Here is a 23,284-nt window from a genome sequence, read left to right on the forward strand (position 1 = left end):
GGTAGACCGTAATTTGTATGGCTTACATTACGATTTACCTGCAAAGGGGCCGTATAACCTCTTATTTACAGACAGTTTACGCCGTGAATTGGACTGACTGGCAAATTCATATTATGATCGCAATAACCAGCCATGGTCTATTCCCACACACGTTACGGCCAACCTGCGCAGGTATATCTATACAGGTGGACTTGTCAGGACGTATGTGGCAGCCACAGTCCGGCGGGCTACGTTACGTTTGGCGCAAACGGGCCACCGACTATAGCCACATGTGGCAAGCGACTTTATATTTTTTGTCGAACCTCATTTCTGAATTCTAATTCGATCACGCAAACATCCCGAGAAAAGTTTACCATATTTTTGTGAGTTTATGATTAGTTTTTTATTTATGTTATTAATAATTTAATAAACATCGTCAATGTGAAATATCATGCATCTAGCACGCAAGACTATTAATTTAGTTAGGTGGAAATTATCTTCGACCTATCACCGCAGTTCAAGAGGAATACGGTTCCGGCATAGTCGTAAACAGTTTTGTTTTGTACGATGCACGGGTGGAATCTTATAAATATACACGATTTTATATCTATTATATGTAAGTACCTATATTTTATAGTATGCTTCTTGACCCGTGGTAAATGTAGTAGTTACTAGCAGTTACTGTAACTGCCGTGTTGATGCAAGATACATATATGTATTATAATAGACAGACTTACGGATAACAAAGTTTTTAATCCCGTTTTACTTTTGGGCACAGATTACTTTAAATCATACTAATATTATAAATGCGAAAGTTTGTGAGTTTGTTACTCTTTCACGCAAATACTACTGAAGCGATTACAATGTTTAGCACACATATAGAGGGTAACTTGGATTAACACATAGGATAGGTTTCATCCCGGAAATCCCACGGGAACGGGAACTATGTGGGTTTTTCGTTAAAAACGCGGGCGAAGCCGCGGGCGGAAAGCTAGTTAGTAATAAAATTCATTGGATTGTAACGTTAACACGCAATAACTAGTTGTTTTAATTTTTATACAATTATCATGTAATGGTTTTTGTATGCTTATGAACCGCGAAATGCACTTTTTTACTCCACTGCGCAAGAGAGGGTTATGATTTTAGAAACTTTAAGTATACCTAATTATGTATATTTTAAGTAGTTAGTTAAGTAAGTAAAAATATTTTTTGTTAGATAAGTCAGATTAATGTATACTGTGTTGCCCGAAATTTGTTTAAATACCTACTTATGACGATTTTATAAGTAAAATGTAGTGAAACTGTCTTCAAATGTTATATATTTTTGTTTTTTCGTAAGAAAAGGAAAATTGAAGACAATAAATAAAACACATTTTATTTGAATTAAATTTACAAATTTATTTCATTTAAATAACGTTTTTAAAATTAACATTTCATTCAATATTTATTATTCATATTTGTAGAATTTAGATAAGAAACTGACAAGTGACAGCAGAGGATATCATTTCTCTATTTACTGATAATTCTGAAGGCAGTATTGATAACTGCATACGTAATGGGCTATCTTCACAATGGGCAGCGTTGGGCGAGTAGAGGCAATCACGATGTTGATGGCCTAAATGTCTACGATCGGCCGTCATTGTGGATGTTAATTCGTTATCGCCGTAATGGCGGCAAACATTGACGATCAATAATTGTTGGGCCAACGCTGCCTATTGTGAAGAGGGCCCATAAGGATATTTAGGACGCATTTGTCTCATAGTGATAATATTATAAAAAAAGATGGGTTGCACTCCGGGAGTGCCGGTTGATATCCATCCGTCTTACGCTTTTTCCAAGGCTTTTTCGATCAGGTCACGTGTCCTGAGTCCTGACGCGAGTTTAAGATTTTATACCAAACGCCGCTAAAGAAGTTTTCACTTCAAAAATAGTTTGTTTGAATTGAATGCGTTAAAATCAGGAACTGCGAATGCAATAATTATAGGAGCGGGGCAATGCGGGTAAAACCGCAGGGCACAGCAGCTAGTGATTATAATATTTATAAACATGAAGAGCCTATACTTGCAATAATTTAGTTCAGACGCCAGTGATAGATAGTTTAGATTTGCATAGTAAATACTATTTTTATCCGTGAGTGAAACCACAGACCGAAGTTAGTTACAAATAAAAACAAAGACATAAAATTGTTTTCGCGCCTAAAATAAGAACGCAATGGCGTCCTTGACATTGGGTTTAAAAAGATAACATTCACTTGAGTTCGTTCACATTTTTATCTTATCTGTTGACTAAATTATCGAAAATACTTACAGATAATAAATAATCAATAGTAGCCTATAGTGACAGACAATAGAATTTTTACGATAGAATTTATTACCTCATATTATGATCTGTTTTTCGTAAATAATCAGTTTTTGTTTTTCGGACTGATTATAGAGAAATTGTAGTACATATTTACAAAGTACATAGATATATTAAATAGAATGGTACGTCATTATTTTTAACCTACATAAAAAAAAAAACATTGTTCAACAAAAGAGAATACTGTTAGTAATTTCAATATTTTATATCGGTCAACGGAAAATTTGGCATTATCACAGTATTACCATATTTATTATAATACTGTGGCATTATGCTATAGATATAGGTACTAGCTTTCCGCCCGCAGCTTCGCCCGCGTTTTCAAAGAAAAGCCGTCGTCTGATCTGTTGGGCTCCTCATTAATAAAAAAATGTGTGCGTGTACTAGAGTACACACGTAAGAAGTGAAACTTCTTTATGACCTTAAAAATGTCACGAGTATGGCGTAACGCAAAAATGTCACGCGTACGGCGTAACACAAAAATGTCACGAGTACGGCGTAACGCAAAAATGTTACACTAAATTTTTGTCCAACCCCGATAAAGAAGTTTCACTTCAAAAAAGTGTGTGCGTGTTATACTAGTGTACACACGTAAGAAGAGAAACCTCTTTATGACCTTATTTTTCAAAAAATAATTTTCTATATGCAACTTTACAGAAATACGTCGAATCACGCGTGGTAAGGATAAGAAAAAGATGGTGCGTAACAGAAAAATGTCACGCGTAACGAAAAAATGTTACACTAAATTTTTTTCCAACCCCGACAAAGAAGTTTCTCTTCAAAAATTTGAATGCGTCTAAAATTAGAATCTCAATAATTTTAAATAAAGACAATTTGGCTGCAACAATGCTCTTGAATGGAGAACTGCCAGGGCTTTTAATTGGGTGAACAATGTGATAAATTAAAAATGACAATATAATTTTCGTACATAGCTATTTTGATTGTTATTCAACTAGCTTTGCCGCGCGGTTTCACCTTCGAACAGGACTAATAAGTACATAATACAAATATTATGTACTAGCGGTCCGCCCCGGCTTCGCCCGTGGTACATATTTACGTTTTCTCTACATAAAAACCATCCTCGTACTTCAAGGAATATAATAAAAAAAGAATTATCGAAATTGGTCCACCCGTTCACGAGTTATGCGCTTACCAACACATTTTGCGATTCATTTTTATATATAAGAATAAACATGTAGTTAGGTAGTTTGTTATGTTTAAAGATATGAATATTATGTGTTACTAGATTTCCGCGGATTCGCCCGCGTTTTCAAAGAAAACCCCGCATAGTTCCCGTTCCTATGTTATTAGGCAGGATAAACAAAACTACCTACGTACAAAATTTCATTTTAATCGGTTCAGTAGTATTTGCCTGAAAGAGTACTAAACATCCATCCATCCATCCTCACAAACTTTCGCATCTAAAATATTAATATAGTAAATAGGATGTATGTTCGTTCTTCTTGCCCTGGAAAACCACTGAACGCTTTTTTATAATACTTAGCAGTGATGTAGCGAATCAGAATAACACATAAGCTGTAGAAATCTTGCCCGCGGGTTTAGATTAACATTACTAATTGAAGAACAACAAAGACAGGGTAATAGGTACCTTATAGAGACTATGCAAGCAGGATTATTTCCCGTGTGCGAAAGAGATAACGCTAGACAATCTATGTCATTCTTCCACACTGGAATTCTGCTTTAAGAAATTATAGTACAGGAGGTAGTCAAAAAATATTTATAAACAAATGCGGGTAGCAGTCTCTTCGGAGGCGTGGGTTTCGAATCCCACCGCTGCCATGATTTTTTTATAGTTTTTATTTTAATTTTGAGGATACATTACAGTGATAAAAAAAATATTCAGTTTAAAATATCTTTGAACGATAATGAACGGTTTTATCTTTTATTTTATTTAAACTGACTGACTGACATCTATCAACGCAAAGCCCAAATCACTGATTGGATTTGGATTGGATCGAACAGGACATTGGTAAAATTGTGGCAACGCAGTACTACCACAGAATACATAATATGTAGTAGCTAAACGCTACAGAACGGACACTCTCCGCCTCCCGCCAAAATTAAACACTTACCTCACCCCGCACGATCACGCTATAGATGGTCCGCATTTTTCCGTAAGGACGATACGCAACGAAGATTGACAACATTTTTTATTTTTTGTGATTATCGTTTTTTGTAGAAAATGGTTAGATATTGTGCTGTTTACGGATATGTATTTCATCAGAAAAACGCGACTTTCTTTACGCTAGTCACAAATGTGCCAACCATAAAGCGTTAACATTTGCAGTCTCTACAGTGTAACTGTCAAAACGATAACTTTGTATGGAGTGTCCGGGGTGTGGTACTGCCATAAATTAAAATATTGAATTGAATTGAACTGATTGGATCGGGCTGATTGGATTGGCATGCAGGTAGATGTTAGAACGTGCCTACGTTGAAAGAGTTTTGATCAATTCTACCCCTAAGGGGATAAAATAAAATAAAACTATACCTAATCCCTACTATTAACATTATAAATGCGAAAGTAACTCTGTCTATCTGTCTGTCTGTTACACTTTCCCGCTTAAACCTCTCACCTTTAGACCCTGAGAAAGATCATAGAACCTTTTATCAAAACACCACGCGGGCGAAGCCGCGAGCACAAGCTAGTTTATAATAATACTAAGCCGCTAAAGCGGCAAAAGCTAGCTTCTGAATATAAAATGAAAGATTTCGTGATTATTTTTATCGCGATAAAAAATATTATCAGACAATAAATTACATAAGTAAATGTGTAGCTTATAAATAAACTAAAAAAATAAATTATTGACTTGACCCTGTTGTGATCAATTTATTAATAACTAGCTCCCGCCCACGACTTTGTACGTGCATCCCCGTTTTTACACGTTTCCGCAGGAATTTCGGGAAATCCTTTCTTAGCGGATGCCTATACCTACATCCTAACATCTACCTGCATGCCAAATTTCAGCCCGATACGTCTATGGTTAGGGAGCCAGGTGCAAATTTGGTTAACTATTTCCTCTCAAGAGATAATTCGTCAGACGCATGAGAGTATAGTATTATAAAGCCTCGTGAACGTCAGCTGGCGCTCGGTTGGGGGGGTGCCTCCCACGCACATAGGAAAAAAAATACATTCATTCATTCATTTCCTCTCAGCTAAAAATTTGTCAAATTGTAGCTAACCCAATATCTCAACGAAAAAAAATAGTCAGCTGGTTACAACATGGTGTATTATACGTCAGCTGGTGTCTCGAACATGAAAGTTAAATTTAAAGAAAAAATTATTTTCCGTTATTTCCTCTCAAACAAAAATTTACCTGATGATAGCTTATATGTAACTGTGGATAAATGTATATGTCAGCTGGCTGTATCTTGGTGGAAAAACCGTCAGCTAATACGGGAGGCTACAACCGCTCTTCCCCCCAACCGAGCTCCAGCTGACGTTCACGAGGCTTCATAATACTATACTTTGATGCATTTTACTAATTACCGCTTGAGAGGAACTTGGTCATAAAATCTGCTGCTGGCTCCCGGACCACTAGTGGTTTGGGCTGTGCGTTGATAGATCACTATATCAGTCACCTTTGATTTTTATATATATAGAAGAAGATTACATGTAAAAATATCACGATAGATAAAGTATCGTAATAGCATGACATTTTGTGACCAAAACGTGACAAACATAATACTTATATATCATCTGTATATATAAAAACTAGCTGCGCTCCGCGGTTTCACCCGCATTGCTCCGCCCCTATTGGTCTTAGCGTGATGATATATAGCCTATAGCCTTCCTCGATAAATGGGCTATCTAACACCGGAAGAATTTTCCAAATCGAACCAGTCGTTCCTGAGATTAGCGCGTACAAACAAACAAACGCTTCAGCTTTACAAATTATAATATTATAGTAGAGATGAATTTTCTCTTGGTCACGGCCATCACGAGTGAATACCGGGATCGATTTCGATGATTATTTTTTGTTGTATTAGTTGACATCATCACCTATATGTATAATAATCACTACATAGTATAAAACAAAGTCGCTTTCTCTGTCCCTATTTCCCTATGTCCCTTTGTACGCTTAAATCTTTAAAACTACGCAACGGATTTTGATGCGGTTTTTTTTAATAGATAGAGTAATTCAAGAGGAAGGTCTTCCGGTTCTATGAAGGTTTTATGTATAATAACATCCATTAAATAGTGAAGAAGTACCTACTGTTATTTCTGAGGTTTCTAATGTGATGTCGTAAATTTTTACATTTTTTCCGCTTACATTGCAAACGCTGCGCTGGCTGAACCCTACGAGTTTTATCAAAATAATGTACTAAGTATTGTACACATTAAAAAGGTCTACAGAAAAGTCCGTGATGGTATATTTCTATCTCATGGATAACCCTCAATAACTTTTTTGGTCATTTACTTTTTACGACAAATAATGGCTAATTTTCGAAGCGATTTTAACCAATACAGCATTAATCCTTAACCAATTAAATACCTTGAATACATTGTTCATTTAATATAGATCTATATGGCCCTTCACACCGTATGATTTTTAACCGACTTCAAAAAAAAGGAGGAGGTTATCAATTCGGCCGGTATGTTTTTTTTTTATGTATACGTACACCGATTACTCCGTGGTTTATGAACCGATTTACGTGATTCTTTTTTTGTTCGATGCGGATGGTGTCGAATTGGTCCCATAAAAATTTTATTCGGATAGGCCCAGTAGTTTTTATTTTATGAGCATTTTTGTCTGTATTTGTAAATGTTGCAAGTGCAAGTTTGAAGTCGGTTGTTTTTAACGCAGTTATTGACTTGTAGTGAATATTTTCGAAGATATTACAGATTTAAAAATTTCGGGACGTAGCGTTTGCGGCGCCGGTGCGGCAAGAGCGTGTTCACAGTTTTTCTTTAGTGTAAATTTACTATTTAGTATCAGCCATAGTATCAGCATTGCACCCGTGCGAAGCCGGGGCGGGTCGCTAGTAATAGTATAAAACAAAGTCGCTTTCTCTTATGTCCCTATGTATGCTTACATTTTTAAAATTACGCAACGGATTTTGATGCGGTTTTTTTTAATAGAACGAGTGATTGAAGAGGAAGGTTTTAGCAAGGTTTTAGCATATAATTTATTAGATTTTAGACAAAGCGGGCGAAGCCGCGGGCGGTAAGCTAGTTTTTATAGGTAGTATATTTAAGTATTTTATAAGTACCTATGCTTTATGCTTTACAATAATATAACGTTAAAAATATCATAATTGCATCATATTATTAGGTGACCCGTGTAAAAAAAATACCGTGATTTTTCGTTCACGGATATGGTCTAAAAATATCACACATTTTTCACGCGTGTCTTTCACGCGCTGTTTTTTTATCTGATAGGTGTTTCCGCGACTTATTACATAAATATTTATTTTATTGTATTTATGTCTAAAGAGCATTAACCATGAGCCGTGACCAAAGAGTTCAATGTATATAGTCGTGACTAAGGGAAATAGAGATTCATTTAATTATAACATAATACATAATAATATATTATGTATAGAAGCTGCGGCATGCGCCCCGCGGTTTCACCCGCGTGAATCCGCTCCTGTTGGTCTTAGCGTGATGATAGTATTGTGGTAGTCCGTAGTATATATAGTTAGGTATACAGGGTCCCACTGTTGGTATACTAAGCTCAAAGGAGGCTATAGTTTTGCATACGCTGAGTACGTAAAAAATACTTATAAAATTCCAGACGCATTTTTTTTCAAATAGATGAATTCTTAAAACTCTATGTGTAGGTACACTATACACCCTTATCAAGCATGAACTATGAAGCAACCCGCCCAACTTTGCCACCAGCACGTGAGCTATCGTCTAAGACATTTTAAGATTATGTTTTCGTAGACAAAATGCTCACATTAGAGAAGCGGTATATACCGGCTACGCAAAGCTAGAGAAAATACATGGATCTTCAGGAAAAATTTAGCAAAAAAATTTTTGAAATAATTTTGTTTTTTAAGTATTTTTACGTGATCAATTTATTCAAAACTATAAGTCCCTTCGCGCTTAGTATACCAATAGTGGGACACCCTGTATAGATATTATATCCATGTACTAAAAAACATCTGACCCTACACTATATCAGCCATGTATTTCCCACGTGCAGCCAGACTAGACAGGCATCGATAACACATTGCGTGACACGCACGGCGCCTGTGATAAAAGGTTTTAATAGATGTTTATAAAATAATAATAGTGGGTAAATAACTTTGTTTTTTCGTTGATTAGTGCAGGTAGGTGACAGAATAAAAAAAAAGTATAGGGCATGGACCCAATAAATATCTTATTTGTTCATGGTATAGGGACAATAATTTTACTTCGTAAAAACAAGTTTTAAAGTGTTAAAATCAATGACTCTCTTATAAAAATGATCTAAAATATTTATTTAAGGAATTTTTTTGCAGTACCTACTTACCTGTGCAAAATAATGTATTTTTCCTACTGTAAAAATGGAGGGTTATTTTAATATTTAGTTGTATAGTATTTAAATTTGAAATGCTTACTTTATTATAAGAAATTATTAAGGAACAAAAAAACCCAGCATTTGAAATTCTGCAGCATTATTTACAGAAAATCTATCGTGCAAAAAAAATATTAATTTAACAAAAAACTAATCCACCTTAGAAGAAGACAAAAATTAAATCGGACCCTTCCGGTTAGTCAAAGGTTTGGCTTTCAAATTAGAAAAGAATCATCAAAATCGGATCGTCCAGTCAGAAGCTCGTCAAAAAATCAAATTATTACTAGTATACAAATTACTGGGTACGTTCATTGCGTTAAGTACATAAATTCACATAAATACGAATTTATAAAAAAAAGAAGCGTGTGTACAGTATGTGTGATAAACCCTATTTTTTATTTTCTAGGTACTTACAAAAAAATATTTAAGTATTTTGAAAAATTATTTTAACTTAAAATAAAATAATCGTCGGTTTCTACCGGTCTAGGAAGTGGTCTAGGTCTTCTGACCTATACGTTCCTTTACAAAATAAAGACTAAAACTTATTCCTTAACAGGTAACAAAATTCCCAAATCTTTCCACTTAAAAAAAAGCTATAAATAAAGTCGAATTTAACACAAATAGAATTTAAAACGCGTTTATATTGTATCACGCAAGATTGTGCCGACGCTCGATGGCCGCGGCGTGACAGTAGGGTGACTGTGATAGCGAGGATAGTGGAACTTTCCCAGATTTAAAACTATTTTTATTTTATTTTTTGAAGTGAAACTTCTTTATCGGGGTTGGAAAAAAATTGAGTGTAACATTTTTTCGTTACGCGTGACATTTTTCCGTTACGCGCCATTTTTTTCTTATCCCTACCACGCGTATTCCTGTAAAGTTGCATATAGTAAATTATTTTTTGAAAAATAAGGTCATAAAGAAGTTTCACTTCTTACGTGTGTACACTAGTACACGCACACATTTTTTATTATATCAATAAACAGTAGAACAGTGGTTAAAAGTACAATAAAACTTAATCTAAAGACAGGTATAACTGCCCAACCAATAACATTTTCAACAGCTTCTATCGCAGGCCGTGAGCGTGGAGACCGAATCCAGATATTCCGTTACGAAAATAACCTAACACCTAATTTGTTTCCGTCCATCCGTTCAGCTGTTTCATTTAAAGTATGTATTTGTCTAGGAAATTGTCGGTTTTATGTGCGGGTCACAGTGTGGGTAAAACTGCAGGGCAAATAAAATATCTGCTTTCGATTTATTTATTATTATCTATGGTGTTTGATAAAAGAATATTGACATTCTAATCACATTGATTAACTGAAAAGTATCCCAAATCCTACATTTTATATATTTTGAGTACATACCTTGTTGAATGATAATAATTAATATTTTTAGTTCAAAAATCTATTAATGACAATATTATACATAAATGATAATTATCTAGCGATCACGATGTAAACATATAGCTTTTATCTCAGTTATCAAATATTTAGATAAGAATAAATTAGTGAATCGGAACATGAATGGCAAATTTCATGAGACTAAGTTGTCTACCATTTCAATATTGCGTATCTCTTCCTCTTGAATCACTCTATCTATTAAAAAAACCGCATCAGAATCCATTGCGTAGCTTTAAAGATTTAAGCATAGATAGGGATGCTGATGGAGGGAGAAAGTGACTTTATATTTTTATTCTATGTATATGAGAGAATATTGCCTGTACGCTTAATTTTACTTTTCGAATATAATTCGTTTGAAAAAATGGTCAAAAATAGAATTTAATACACGTCGTTAAATTTAAATTTAAGTTAATATTTTTACTACTCAAAATTATTCTATAATAATATATACATATTTTTCATATTATAGTATTAAAAGTAATCAATAATATTCATTTCACCATATCAAGTTATACGGTCAATGGTCATTCAACTTTTTATTTCACTTGAATAAATAAGAAGCTGTTTTTCTAAAATACAATATGTGTTTTTATAAAAACATGTTTGTTAAATCTCTAGTAGGTACTATAATATAGTATGGAATAATACTGAATACGTTTTCTAGCTAAATAAAGACCGTGTGTGCCGAACACACGTGACAGAAGTGAAACTTCTTTGGCAGATTCAAAGGTACCAAAATCGGCGCCTTACTCCACGACGTGATGGTATTGCCATGACGTGACCTTGAAATTTTACTCTCAATGCGCCTAAAGAAGTTTCACTTCAAAAATACATCATCTTATAAACAATTTTTAACGAATTAATTATAGATATAAGAAATGAGATACAAATGGTAAAAGCTATTAACAACCAGGTTAATAGTAAACAAAGTAATTATATATTTTGTTAAATCAGCATTAAGATGTAAACACATTGATGAGTTATTACTTATTTATCAATAATAGTTAATTGGTCACAAACAGATTAATTATAGAGTCTATTAATTACTATATTTTATATTTATTAGTTATTTTTAGACTTTTCAGTGTATATTTAAGCGCGTTGTTTTATAATAAACTAGCGGTCCGTCCCGGCTTCGCCCGTGGTACATATTTACGTTTTCTCTACATAAAAACCATCCTCGTACTTCAAGGAATATAATAAAAAAAGAATTATCGAAATCGGTTCAGCCGTTCTTGAGTTATGCGTTTACCAACACATTTTGCGATTCATTTTTATATATAAGATTTTTATATATAAGATATAGATAATCAATATGTGTAACTTTAGCGAGTATTTTTAGTTAAGAAGAATATACATGTTACTATTTGTCATAATTAAATTCTCTTAATACACTTTAATGGAAATTTTTAATTATGATAAAAAAAACAAATAATAATTATTTCATACTTCTTTTGAGTGTATATTTTACATTTTTATTATATTTTCGTAAATTCTTTGACCTAAAAAGCATTTTTTATTTTATAGGAAGCGATCCTGAAACGAATTTAGCCCCAAGGATATAATAATAAAAGTTTTCTCCTCCAATAATATTTTCGTACAGAAAACGTAAACAAAACCCTTGACCTCATTCCCCAAATCAAACACTATATCCGGAACCATCCCAACATCAATGTCACTCTACTCCTGCCCGCATCAACCTCGTGGCATGCGCCGGCGCATCTATATAAACCCTCGAAGCGTTTAAAACCGTTTAGTTCGCCTGAGTTCGCCGCAGACAGCGCGCGAGTAAACACGTATCGTGTGTTGCAGAATGTGCGCCGCTATAGACATGTTGGCGTCCGAGCAAATGTTCTACGGCCACAGTCCGCCAGCCGGTTTCCTAACAGATTATTCGGTGCCCGTTAGGAGACCAACAAAATTAACTACTAGAGGATTTTCTGCACCCACGTTGACAGCGCTCAAGCCTGTACAGCTGACGTTGAAAACGGCGCCTCGGAGCTGCATACGGTTGTCAACAGAGAAGAAAAAGAAACATGTTGTGTTTGCGGATGATAGAGGGTTGGCTCTTGAACAAGTGAAGTTTATGACGGAACCTTCGCACGTCCCTCCATATTGGGCACTTAAGGTTTTAGCAAGCCCTCCCACAGAGAGAAAACCTACAGAACGAGTGGAAGACACTTGGGATATAAGATTTTCCCAACCCGCATCAGATTATTTGGAATTCAGAAGGAGGATAACAGAGAACTGTGTGGCGTTAGAAAATGTTATTGTGAAGCAGAACGAAGGTGCCGTGGATGGTACCGTCAAAGTGAAGAATATAGACTTCGAAAAGGAGGTCATCGTGAGAGCCACATCCGATGGATGGAGGACGCAAGAGGACACGTTCTGTGCGTTTGTGGAAACCGGACCATTGAATAAGAACGGTGTCTCAATATATGACACGTTTGGCTTCAGATTACAGCTGCCAATACATTCTAAGAGATTAGACTTCTGTGTCAGTTTTCGGTGTGGGGGCAAAGAGTATTGGGATAATAAGAATGGAGAGAACTACACGATAGAAAAGTCGTCAGTGAGGAAGACGCCGGCTATATCGTGCGCAAGGATAAAATACGGGAATTCCTGGAGCAGGTCCGATGCAGGACATATTCCATACTGGTGAAACGTGGTAGTGACTATAATGTGTTCTGTTTTTGGAAGCAGTCTGTGCTCATAGCGTGCTAGGAGTGTGGTAAGTAGGCGGCATAGAGTAATGAATGACCAGGATCTCACCTTTTGAGGAGATTTCTTAAGTAGCAAATGCAATGGAATTGTCGATTTACAGGATCATGTCATAAAAGACGTTATTATGTGAAAATTAAACATGATTTAAATGCATGATTGGAAGGAAATTATTATTATTTATAGAATTTAAGGTAGGTACATTAATTAAAAGACCCTGGCGCCATGTTGAGATTTTGAAAGGTCGTCCTAATACTTCCGTTGATAATGTCTTATCACTTAATTTAGTTTGATCAGTATAGTTCAACAAATGGTTGTAAAAACGTTAATTACTATTATTTATCTTATCTCTGATAAACAAAGAAAGTTGTTTGTTGCTAGCAACTTTTATCAGTACGGAATTTATATTTATCGATCATTTGAAAAAACGTATTAGATACAATAAAAAAATATTTTTAATAAACTTTATTGAACATTTATTATCCTGAAAAGATAATAACTGCTATAATCTCACTTAAAATGGAAAATTCAAAATACAATATAGTTCGATCAAAATACGAACGTTCAAAACAATGACGGACGCCAAATAGGCACCTAATTGATTGTTTTGTCAATCGTTTAATTGAAATGATTACATTGATTAGCATTAGGAATCAACAATTATCTACTTATTTATATACTAATATAAAAGTTTTAATACATTTGATAATCACAAAACGAACTTTGCATTTTGGACATTGAAATAAATTGTTATTTTTATGTCTTTAAAAACTGGTTGCAACTGGATGTCCTCATATACATAATGCCAGTTCTGTTGCCGTGCCAACGAGAATCGATTATATGAATACAACATTTACTCTCGGAGCCAAATATCTTATTGAGTTAATGAAACAGATATGATCATTTGTTTTTTTTTATAATTCATGCAATGTATCATAAAATTCTGCCACTTGCCAGTTGTTAAGTTGATGGAATAGGTACTTCTTTATATAGTTTAGATTTCGTTAAAAACAACAACTAACTAACTATTAACTTCGTTTTAAGTTCTTTTAATTGTAAAATAAGATAAAATTGTAAAATTAAGTTTCCAAGAACTTTTCGTGATAAAACTAACATCAGGGGAATTTGAATCGGTCCCTAACTTGTCCTGAATAAATAAACGACATGGGAACCGTCCACAGATGCTTAAAATTAATAAAAAACCTAGTGAGGAATGCAGATTCGTCGATTTTGATAAAAATAATAATATTATTGTCTTGCAATGATAACATTATGAAAAAAAAAATTATAAATATTTTTTTAATGTGTAATATTCAGTTAACGTTTATTATATGTATAGTATAATATAATCGTTATTTGAAAATTATATTTTAAAATGATTAATTCAATTTAATAAACACACAATCATCTCGCTAGAATTGGAATAACATTAATTAATTTATGGTAGTTAATTAAAAAATCAATGTACCTATTAGTTTTTTTTTGTTATCTTGGCTGTATGGCTCTGAACCTTTGCTTGGTGATAACTGATAGCAATTAGGCGGGAATAAATTATTGACTCTTTGTAAATGTGAAAGTTACGAGTCTGATACTGATGTAATATTATTACAAGTTTCGTGATTTGACATTTACCTTAGTAACGACGTATTTTTAACCTTTAACATGGCGGACAAGGGTCTATTTTAATAATTTATGAATCGTTTATTATTAGGTTATGTGAATTTAGCGGACAGCAAAATAGGTGTGAAGTTAATTTGTGATTGAAAATGTGTTTATTTTAAGATGTAAATAAGTGCTATAAGACTGATTTTGTAAGTCGATTGAATTCTGATAATTTATGGATATATTTTTATAGTTTTATGTTAAGTTTTTATGAACGGTATGTGAAAATATAAAGACTGAATAGCTGTAAAGCAAAGCGGTTCTATTTATAGTTTTTATTGTAAATAAGATCTGATATAATAATTTTAATATATTTTCGGAGAATATTTGTATATATTAATTATAAGCTAGAATGGATGATTTTAATGTTTTTAAATTTTTTTAATTAAATTGTTTTAGTCGAGGGTATTTGATAGATGAATGTAATTAAAAAAAACATTGTCGGAAAAAGTTACCGTTACATTATCTACTTAGGTGGTAAAAATATCTGAAATATTTTGTCCGTTTTACGATATTTAATGTATGTAAGTAGGTATTTTTTTCTAATGGCAACTTTTTCGTCATAATATTAATAAATTATGATTTAAAATAATAATGCATATTTACATATCGATTTTGTTTCGCAAAACTGATTTGTTAAATCTTTATAATATATTTTGAAATTTTTTCATGAATGAAATGCTAATTAAGAACTATTATTAAAACTATTGCCATAAGTAAATAAAAATATACAAATTGCCATTTATATATTTCTTCTTTGATAAAATTGAATAATGTGTTTCTATTGTAATTTATTGGAATAAGTGTTGTGTGTGTAAATGTAAAATGATCATTAATTTTTATAAATTTTATATGAATTATATGATATATGACCGTTCCAGTTTCGATTCTGTGGTTGATTAAACGATTTTTTATATTAAATATGTTGTTTTATTTTTAAACGCACAGTAGAAAATAAGTAAAATAACATTACATAAAAAATTTAACATAATGAAAAAATATCATTGAGAAAAATTATTAAAAAAAGTTATTTCCAAACCCAGGTTCAAAAATTTATTATTTAAAATTAAGTATTTTTTCTTATAAGAATCTGGCCAGAAATAAAAGTTGTCTTCACTTGACCCGGGATAATAAGAACGTAGGTACTTATCATAAGTTACTCGCAAAAGACGTAGCTTTCTGTCAATAAACAATCTTCAAAATAGGTCTATTAGTTTTTGAGTTTCATCGTAACAAACAAACAAAACTTTCCTCTTTATTCAATTAGTTTTTATATGCAAAAATGTTTTATTACTAAGTATTTTGTTCAACAAGCGGAAATAACACATCAAGGCAAAGGGCTTGAGTAAGGTTTTGAGAACCGTTTAAGTTAATCAGAAGGTCGATTCAACTATTTCAAAGTTGACTTTAAAGACAGGTTATTATTGAAACCACAGATCACAGAAACTATTTGAAACACATAATATTATAATATTTAATTATTACTTATGTACCTGTGCCCAGGGATAAAACCGCGGGAAAATGTTTTCATACATCATGGAACGTTGAAGGGTTGGTTTTAGAAAAGTAAGTACATACATAGTATCTACTACTTAATTCATTTATGACTATTGACATTCCAAATTTTATTTAAAACGATGCTGTAGTTTAGCTGTATAGCGTAACATACAATCACATAATATTATACCTACAGCCCCCCTAGTCAAGTGGCTTTCTGTTAGCGTAGCGTTCAATAGAATAGACTACGAATGTATGAGATTGACGTAACCTGTAGATACGTTTACATTATTTTATAATATTTGAAGTGACACAACTGAAAAATATACATACGTACCTACTCATAATAAAATATATAGTTATTTATTTGTACCAAAATTATCAACAAAACCACAGAATATAATATACCTAATAGTACCTACTACGTAAGAGCATTAAAGTACCGTTTTTCAAATATATATATCTTATATTTTTTACTAGCTTTCCATCCGCGGCTTTGCCTGTTTTATTTAAAACTTAACAAACTATACAGGGTGTCCCACTATTGGTATACTAAGCGCGAAGGGACTTGTAGTTTTGCATACACTGATCACGTAAAAAATACTTAAGTAAACAACAAAATTACGTTCAAAAATTGTTTGCTGAATTATTCCTGAAAATCCATGTTTTCTTCTCAAGCTTCGCGCAGCCGGCATATACCGCTTCTCTAATGTGAGCATTTTGTCTATCCTACTACTAATAAAAAGGCGAAAGTTTGTAAGTATGGATGTATGGATGTTTGTTACTCTTTCACTTAAAACTACTGAACTGATTACATTGAAATTTAGCACATATATAGAGGGTTACTTGGATTAACACATAGGATAGTTTTATCCCGGAAATCCCACGGGAACGGGAACTATGCGGGTTTTTCCTTGAAAACGCGGGCGAAGCCGCGGGCGGTAAGCTAGTGAAAACATAATCTTAAACCTTAGCTCACGTGCGGCCGTGACAATTTTGGGCCGTTTGCTTGTAAAACCCCAAGAACTAGGTACTTTTTAAAAGAAACATCATCAAAATCCGTGCCGTCGATTTAAAGAAACATACAGAAGCGAATTTGTTTTATATGTACTATGTTATGTAGGTACTATCATGGTATATGTAGTGAAGGTTTTTACTAAATCGAGTCATCGAGTCAGCAAGGCAGCGTTTATAAAATAGGGTAAGTAAGAGTAAGTATTTATAGAAATAAGATATGAAAGCAAATAGTAAATTTAATTGTAACGGATGTTTTGGCACTATCTCTTAACTTATCATATTTGTTCGTATGTCCGCTTATATGCAACTGCAGATAACTAGTTATTGCCCGCGACATCGTTCGTTTCATTTTTTTTCGAGTGCTAACTTGTTAATTTTTCTAAAATAAGTACTTAAGTGCTCTTTATAGCTTCTGATGTTTTCTTTTATTGGTAAAAAATCAATGTATTATAATGAAAATAGATGTACAGGAAATATCGAATTATTAATTAACTAGATAGTCTAGATTCGTCAAGGTATCTTTTTGTTTGTGATTAAGATAATTAAATAAATCGCTTCTAAGAATAAGAATATAGTTTCAGAAATAAATGAACCGATTTGATAGTTTTTCTCCATACTTATAAATAATACTTGAGTACTATCTGATATGTATTTAATTGTATAAATAAAAAAGAAAACATTATTTTATATTCCCTTACAATAAAAAAAAAAAAACAAAATTGACATGTCTATTCCCGCCAAAATCTATAGGTAATCTATGACTCATTGCGATTTAAAAACGAATGCAAATGCCGCCCGACCTCGTCAGGTCTCGTTCAAAGGTTATGTGTGTTATCGGTTATCGAAGAAACTAATTATAGTTCTGTTTTCACTTTATCTGGATACCTTTTGAATGGTATTTAAATTGCAATAAGTGTTGAAGAATGCAATAATATCTACGAGTTACAATAAATGTTTTGCTAGACTTTTATTATAGACTAGCTGTGCCCCTCGGTTTTACCCGCATTGCTTCGCTTCTATTGATGATATAATATCCATACTAATATTATAAATGCGAAAGTAATTCTGTCTGTCTGTCTGTTACTCAATCACGTCTTAACTACTGAACCAATTTGCATGAAATTTGGTATACTTAGAGATATTTTGATACCCGAGAAAGGACATAGGATAGGTTTTATCCCGGAAATCCTACGGGAACGGGTTTTTCTTTGAAAAAGCGGGCGAAGCCGCGGGCGGAAAGCTAGTGATGATATATGTATGAAAGCATGATGATAATATTATATGTATAGCCATAGACTAAGTATAGGTACTTACTGTATAGCCTTCCTCAAATCTCAATAAATGGACTATCTAAAGGTGAAATATTTTTTCAAATCAGGCTAAGTAATTAAGTATTCTGGGCTCATAGGTAAATGAAATAAAACAACTGTACCTACGGTTTAATAAATTTGTATTTTTCTCATAAAATATATTTCGAACTGCGAACATAGTATCAGAAAATAGATAAAATGACATAGAAATATGAAACATTGTCGATAATAACATCGGTTCTAATTCAGTCCGTGTACATCACGACGAAACGATATCGTACACGGGTTATAACTGTAACAAATACCTACAACTAGATAATATTATATGACTAAAAAAATATAAGTACACACATAATATTGTAAACAAAACATAACCCGTATTACATTGATTTAACTATATTTATAAAAAAAGTTAAGAAAAGAAAAAGATCATATAAAATGTATGTTAAGTTAAGCTATTAACGTAGCATGGGTAAAAATATCGTAACGAAGTCGTGTCGTAGCGATGTAAACGGGCTGTAGCTGCTATACACAGATAACATATTAATCTAACTAAAAATCTACACACGGCGAATTTTATACAAATAATAAAATAAAATTCTATCCCTGTTTAACACTATTCTCGCTGTAGAATGAAAGAGACAAAACATTATTGTTTAATCTAAGCCATTAATTTCATTATTTGGGGATATAGAAACTTTTTAAATTAATAGAAAAAAAAAATTGGAAAAATTACCGCCTTTTGAAATAATCTTAGCATTGGTCCATTACATATTATGTGATAAATAATTTACAAAGGAACTTAATTTTTAACATCAATAAATTATACATTTATAATTAACCATTTAATGTTTTAACTTATTTCCTAATAAAAAAATGCTCAATTTTACAATTGCACATATTTCTTATTAGAAAATAAGTGAAACAAACTATAATAATTTAATTAGTATAAAATTTACGATAATTATAAATTCAACTTTTGATAAATATGCCGTTTGATTAGGGCGCGTGTCCATCGTACGAGTGTCCAAATGAAAACGTACCTTTATATTTCTCTATACTAATATCTAAATATTAAAATCTCACTATAAAGGCCCGTTCATACGAGCAGCGCTTCAGACGACCGTTCCGTATGAAAGTTGGAATCGAACTGATTTTTTGTATGGATCGCCTGAAGTTTTTTTTATTTTTTTTTTGTATGAGTAGCAAAGGGTTGTTGCATTTGCTACGATATGTGATTTATTTATATTTTTTTAGCATATTTTGCCGTATGACTTGTCCTTTAAGGGGCAGATGCATTTAAAATATTATTATGTATAATATTAAACTGTACTTAAGGGTTGATGGAATTTACTACGATATGTCCCTTGCTCCATTTGAATATAGGTACTATGGATCGAACCCAGGACCTTATTATATTATGCTATAACCAATGTGCTATGGGGTCGAATAACTAAGGTTAGATATTAATATAATTGGTAGGATATATTTTGTTTTTATTTTACAAATTTTATCGAATTTGGTATATTTGATGGTAAAGAAAAATAAGTCGCATTTTAATACATTTAAAAGTTTACAATAAATGTTTTTATTTTCAAGGGAACGACTAAAAATTAAAAGTCCTATAGAGGATTATTACCTAAAAATATTTTATATACATTTATTTCAATTCAAATATAATTATATAAAATTTTAATTATCAAATCTTTTCCATCGATATCGAATTTACAATGCTTGGTAGAAAAAAAAGCTATAAAATATTTTTTTAAGAATTGTCTTATAAATTTGTAACTTAACGGCTTTAAACTCGGTTTAAATTTGACACTCAATCTTCACTTAATATTTTCTTAAAATCCTGTTCATTATCATCCAAAATATCTTCGACATCATCAAGAGACGTTTGATTCTTTCTTTTTTCATTTTTCCTTCCTTCATTCTCTTCTAAGCTTTCGTCAATAATTTCCAATCTGGACCTTGAGAAAAATCTGTGTAAAGATTCCAATTTATCCAAAGCCCTTTCATTTCTCTCTGATTTATCTGTTAGAGACATTTTATCGGATATAGAGTCGTCTGTTGTTGAAGTAGACTTATCCACTCTTAGTACTTTAGGTTTTAATATCAAACTCGGGGGTAAATCGGGTATATTTCTCAAATCGACTAAACTCTGCGACTTCATACTTGGACTCAAGTCGAATTCTCGACTAAAATCTTCTGTTGAGGGTCCAGAACTGTCTTCTAGATGTTTTGCTACTTTTTCTTCTATATATTTAAGTAGTTCTTCCGCTAATTCTTTTGCTTGTGTCAATCTATCTTGAGACTGTTGTCTTTCAAGTCGTGAATATTCTTCATCCTCTTCCAAAATGTCTGATAATTCGACACTGTAAGGTAAACTATACTGTATTGGTTTGGTATAAGAGTTAAAATTGTCCAAATCCTCTTGGTCACTCATTGTATCGTCCACCATTTTCAATTCACAAACACGTAGTATGGCTTCTTCGAAAATGTCTTCCAAATCTGTTTTTATATGACTCAAGTCGACTACGGTTTCAGAAATACGTCGACTCGATTTACTAGAACGGTCTTCGCCTTTGTCTATGACTGTGTCTTGAGTCTGTAGCGTGGAATCCGATTTAGTTTTACTCATATCACTGTAAGTTTCGAATTTGCTGATCGTCATGTCGGATTTTGATTTTTCCGAAAGCGATGGTGTAAGCGATTTATCTTTTTCTCTATTGTAACTATCCATGAATTTGAAGAGCATTTCGACTAACGTTTCGTTTTCTTCTGGCGTTTCGTCTATGTACTTTAAGTTTTTGACATTAATGTCAGATTCTGATAGACTCATGCCTTTCATATTGATTTCTATCATCGGCTTCTCCCATTTTTCATCTGTTCCAAAAAGGAACTCCATTAACGTGATTTTCTTTTCATTTGTTTCTTCAACACCACTTGTAGCTAGAAATTCTATGAGCGTTTCCATTTTTTGTTCCAATTCTGTATTCACTTTGGCCGGTACGTATATTTCTTCTTTACTCGCTTCAGTTTTGAAACAACTGCTGCCTTTCCTGTCTTCTTTTTGACTTTTCACAATCGTAAAGAAGAAATCTATTAAATTCGCTATTCTATCAGTGCCTTCTTCGTCATCCGAACTTAAATCTGATTCTTCTTTGACAAGCGGACATCTTTTTTCTTCGAATTTCTTTGAGAACACCGTTTCTTGAAGCACTTGGAGTAAATCTCTTGCTAGTTTTACCGGTGATTTCGATTCGATTGTCTCGTAAGTTTGTGTGGAACGTCGTCTGTCCTTGTCTATCCTGAAGAAATCCCATAGTGAACCCAACTCGGAGGAAAGAGATGCACGATGGTTCGCCAGACTCGTGCCGAGTCGGCGGAAGACCTGTAAAGGAAATATTATATTTATTTATTTATTAAAAAAAATAAATATTGTGAACTTTTGTTTTTCTTCAATTTTTTGGCGATATTTATTATTAAATAATTTTTAAGTGTAACTTCTTTAGGCGCGTTGAGAGTAAAATTTCAAGGTCGCGTCATGGCAATATCTTCACGTAATGGAGTAAGGCGACGATACTGGTATTTTTGTATCTTGCCAAAGAAGTTTCACTTCTACTACTGTATTTCATTTATTCTTTATACTTTTCATGCAATATAATATCTTTAATATCAATATTATTTTTAATAAATTTATTCCATTGTCCGATTATAACAGTAAAAAAAATTTTTTTTTTTTTATATTTTTCCTGCAATGTATGTAAAAAAAATATGTACCTGCAAATTAGATCTGTTTATTCCTTGTGTTTATGTTTTGAGTCAAATAAACTTTATTTATTATAAAAAAATTGGTTGTCTGTAAAGTCGGTTTACTGACGATAGTTGAACGTGACAACGTCCGATTGTGCTTCTTCGTCGCTCGTTCTGCGCTCTCGCTCGCACTTCAAGGCTTACATGGAACGCCTCAGAGCGAGGTAACGCCGCATGAGTCATGTTTTTTCGTGCGCGCAGCCGGCTCTATCGAATTATAAGGGCTCCCACACATAAACACGATACGACGTCGCGTCGTACAACGATGCGGCGTCGTATCGTGTTTATGTGTGGGAGCCCTTATCGTGAAACGATACAGGGCGATTCGTCCTCCCAGTAACCCGCCCGTATTAGCGGGCGGCGCCAGCAACCTGCTGCAGAGGACGAATCGTCCTGAACAGCATCCCTCACGCAGCAAGACCACTCGCGCGTGAAACGACGCCGCATCGTTGTACGACGCGACGTCGTATCGTGTTTATGTGTGGGAGCCCTGGCGCTGACTCCACGAGCGAGAGAATCGCGACGAGTCCGCCCTTATATCGTCGGATAATCTCCACGAACGAGCGATAATTCCGCCGCGTATCGTCGCGAGTCGTAACGGAATCGCAGCGTTTCCGCGGCGACTCGTAACGGTATCACCACGTTTCCTTGAAGAGAACTACGAGAAGACCAGAGGCAACGCTGAAATGACGCTGCGTTTGACAGCGGGCCCGCTGCTAGTCGCGGCGGGCTAGCGACGATGTAATGATGTTTCGCGCGCTCATTGCCACTCGTCGCATCGCGGCGATAATATCGCCGTGTGGAGACGGTTCCATAGAGAGTGTATAGAAATACGTGGCACGACGATAATATCGCCGCGATTCTCTCGCTCGTGGAGTCAGCCCCTTAGACGTTGTCACGTAAAAAAAGACGGGTTGCACTGGGGGAGTGCAGAAGTGAAAACTTGATTATTAACGTTCAGCATGTTTGATATTTTGGAATGGTATCCGTC

The 23,284-nt window shown here is 33.6% G+C and overlaps 2 protein-coding genes across 2 annotated transcripts in view; one reads left to right on the forward strand and one right to left on the reverse strand.

Annotated features, from left to right (window-relative positions):
* Positions 1 to 343: 343 nt before the first annotated feature.
* On the forward strand, positions 344 to 15,560 carry Gbs-70E (Glycogen binding subunit 70E). The gene is made up of 2 exons (XM_089713076.1): positions 344 to 362; positions 11,795 to 15,560. Exon 2 carries the CDS (start codon positions 12,081 to 12,083, stop codon positions 12,927 to 12,929), a length of 849 nt encoding a protein of 282 aa, XP_089569202.1. The 5' UTR covers positions 344 to 362; positions 11,795 to 12,080; the 3' UTR covers positions 12,930 to 15,560.
* A 6,172-nt stretch (positions 15,561 to 21,732) lies between these two features.
* LOC149476012 (1-phosphatidylinositol 4,5-bisphosphate phosphodiesterase epsilon-1-like) overlaps positions 21,733 to 23,284 on the reverse strand; it is a 60,185-nt gene continuing 58,633 nt past the window's right edge. The window contains exon 38 of the mRNA XM_089713104.1: positions 21,733 to 21,871. The gene's annotated coding sequence lies outside the window, so the exon portion shown is untranslated. The remainder of the gene's footprint in view (positions 21,872 to 23,284) is intronic.

This window comes from Colias philodice, chromosome 29 (assembly GCF_061535455.1).
Source record: "Colias philodice isolate Cphi_HAF_F1 chromosome 29, ilColPhil1 Martin Lab GWU primary, whole genome shotgun sequence".
Taxonomy (NCBI): Eukaryota; Metazoa; Arthropoda; class Insecta; order Lepidoptera; family Pieridae; genus Colias; species Colias philodice.

Excerpts from the sequence above, each read along its gene's own strand:
- Gbs-70E (XM_089713076.1), top strand. The coding sequence starts at position 12,081 with ATGTGCGCCGCTATAGACATGTTGGCGTCCGAGCAAATGTTCTACGGC.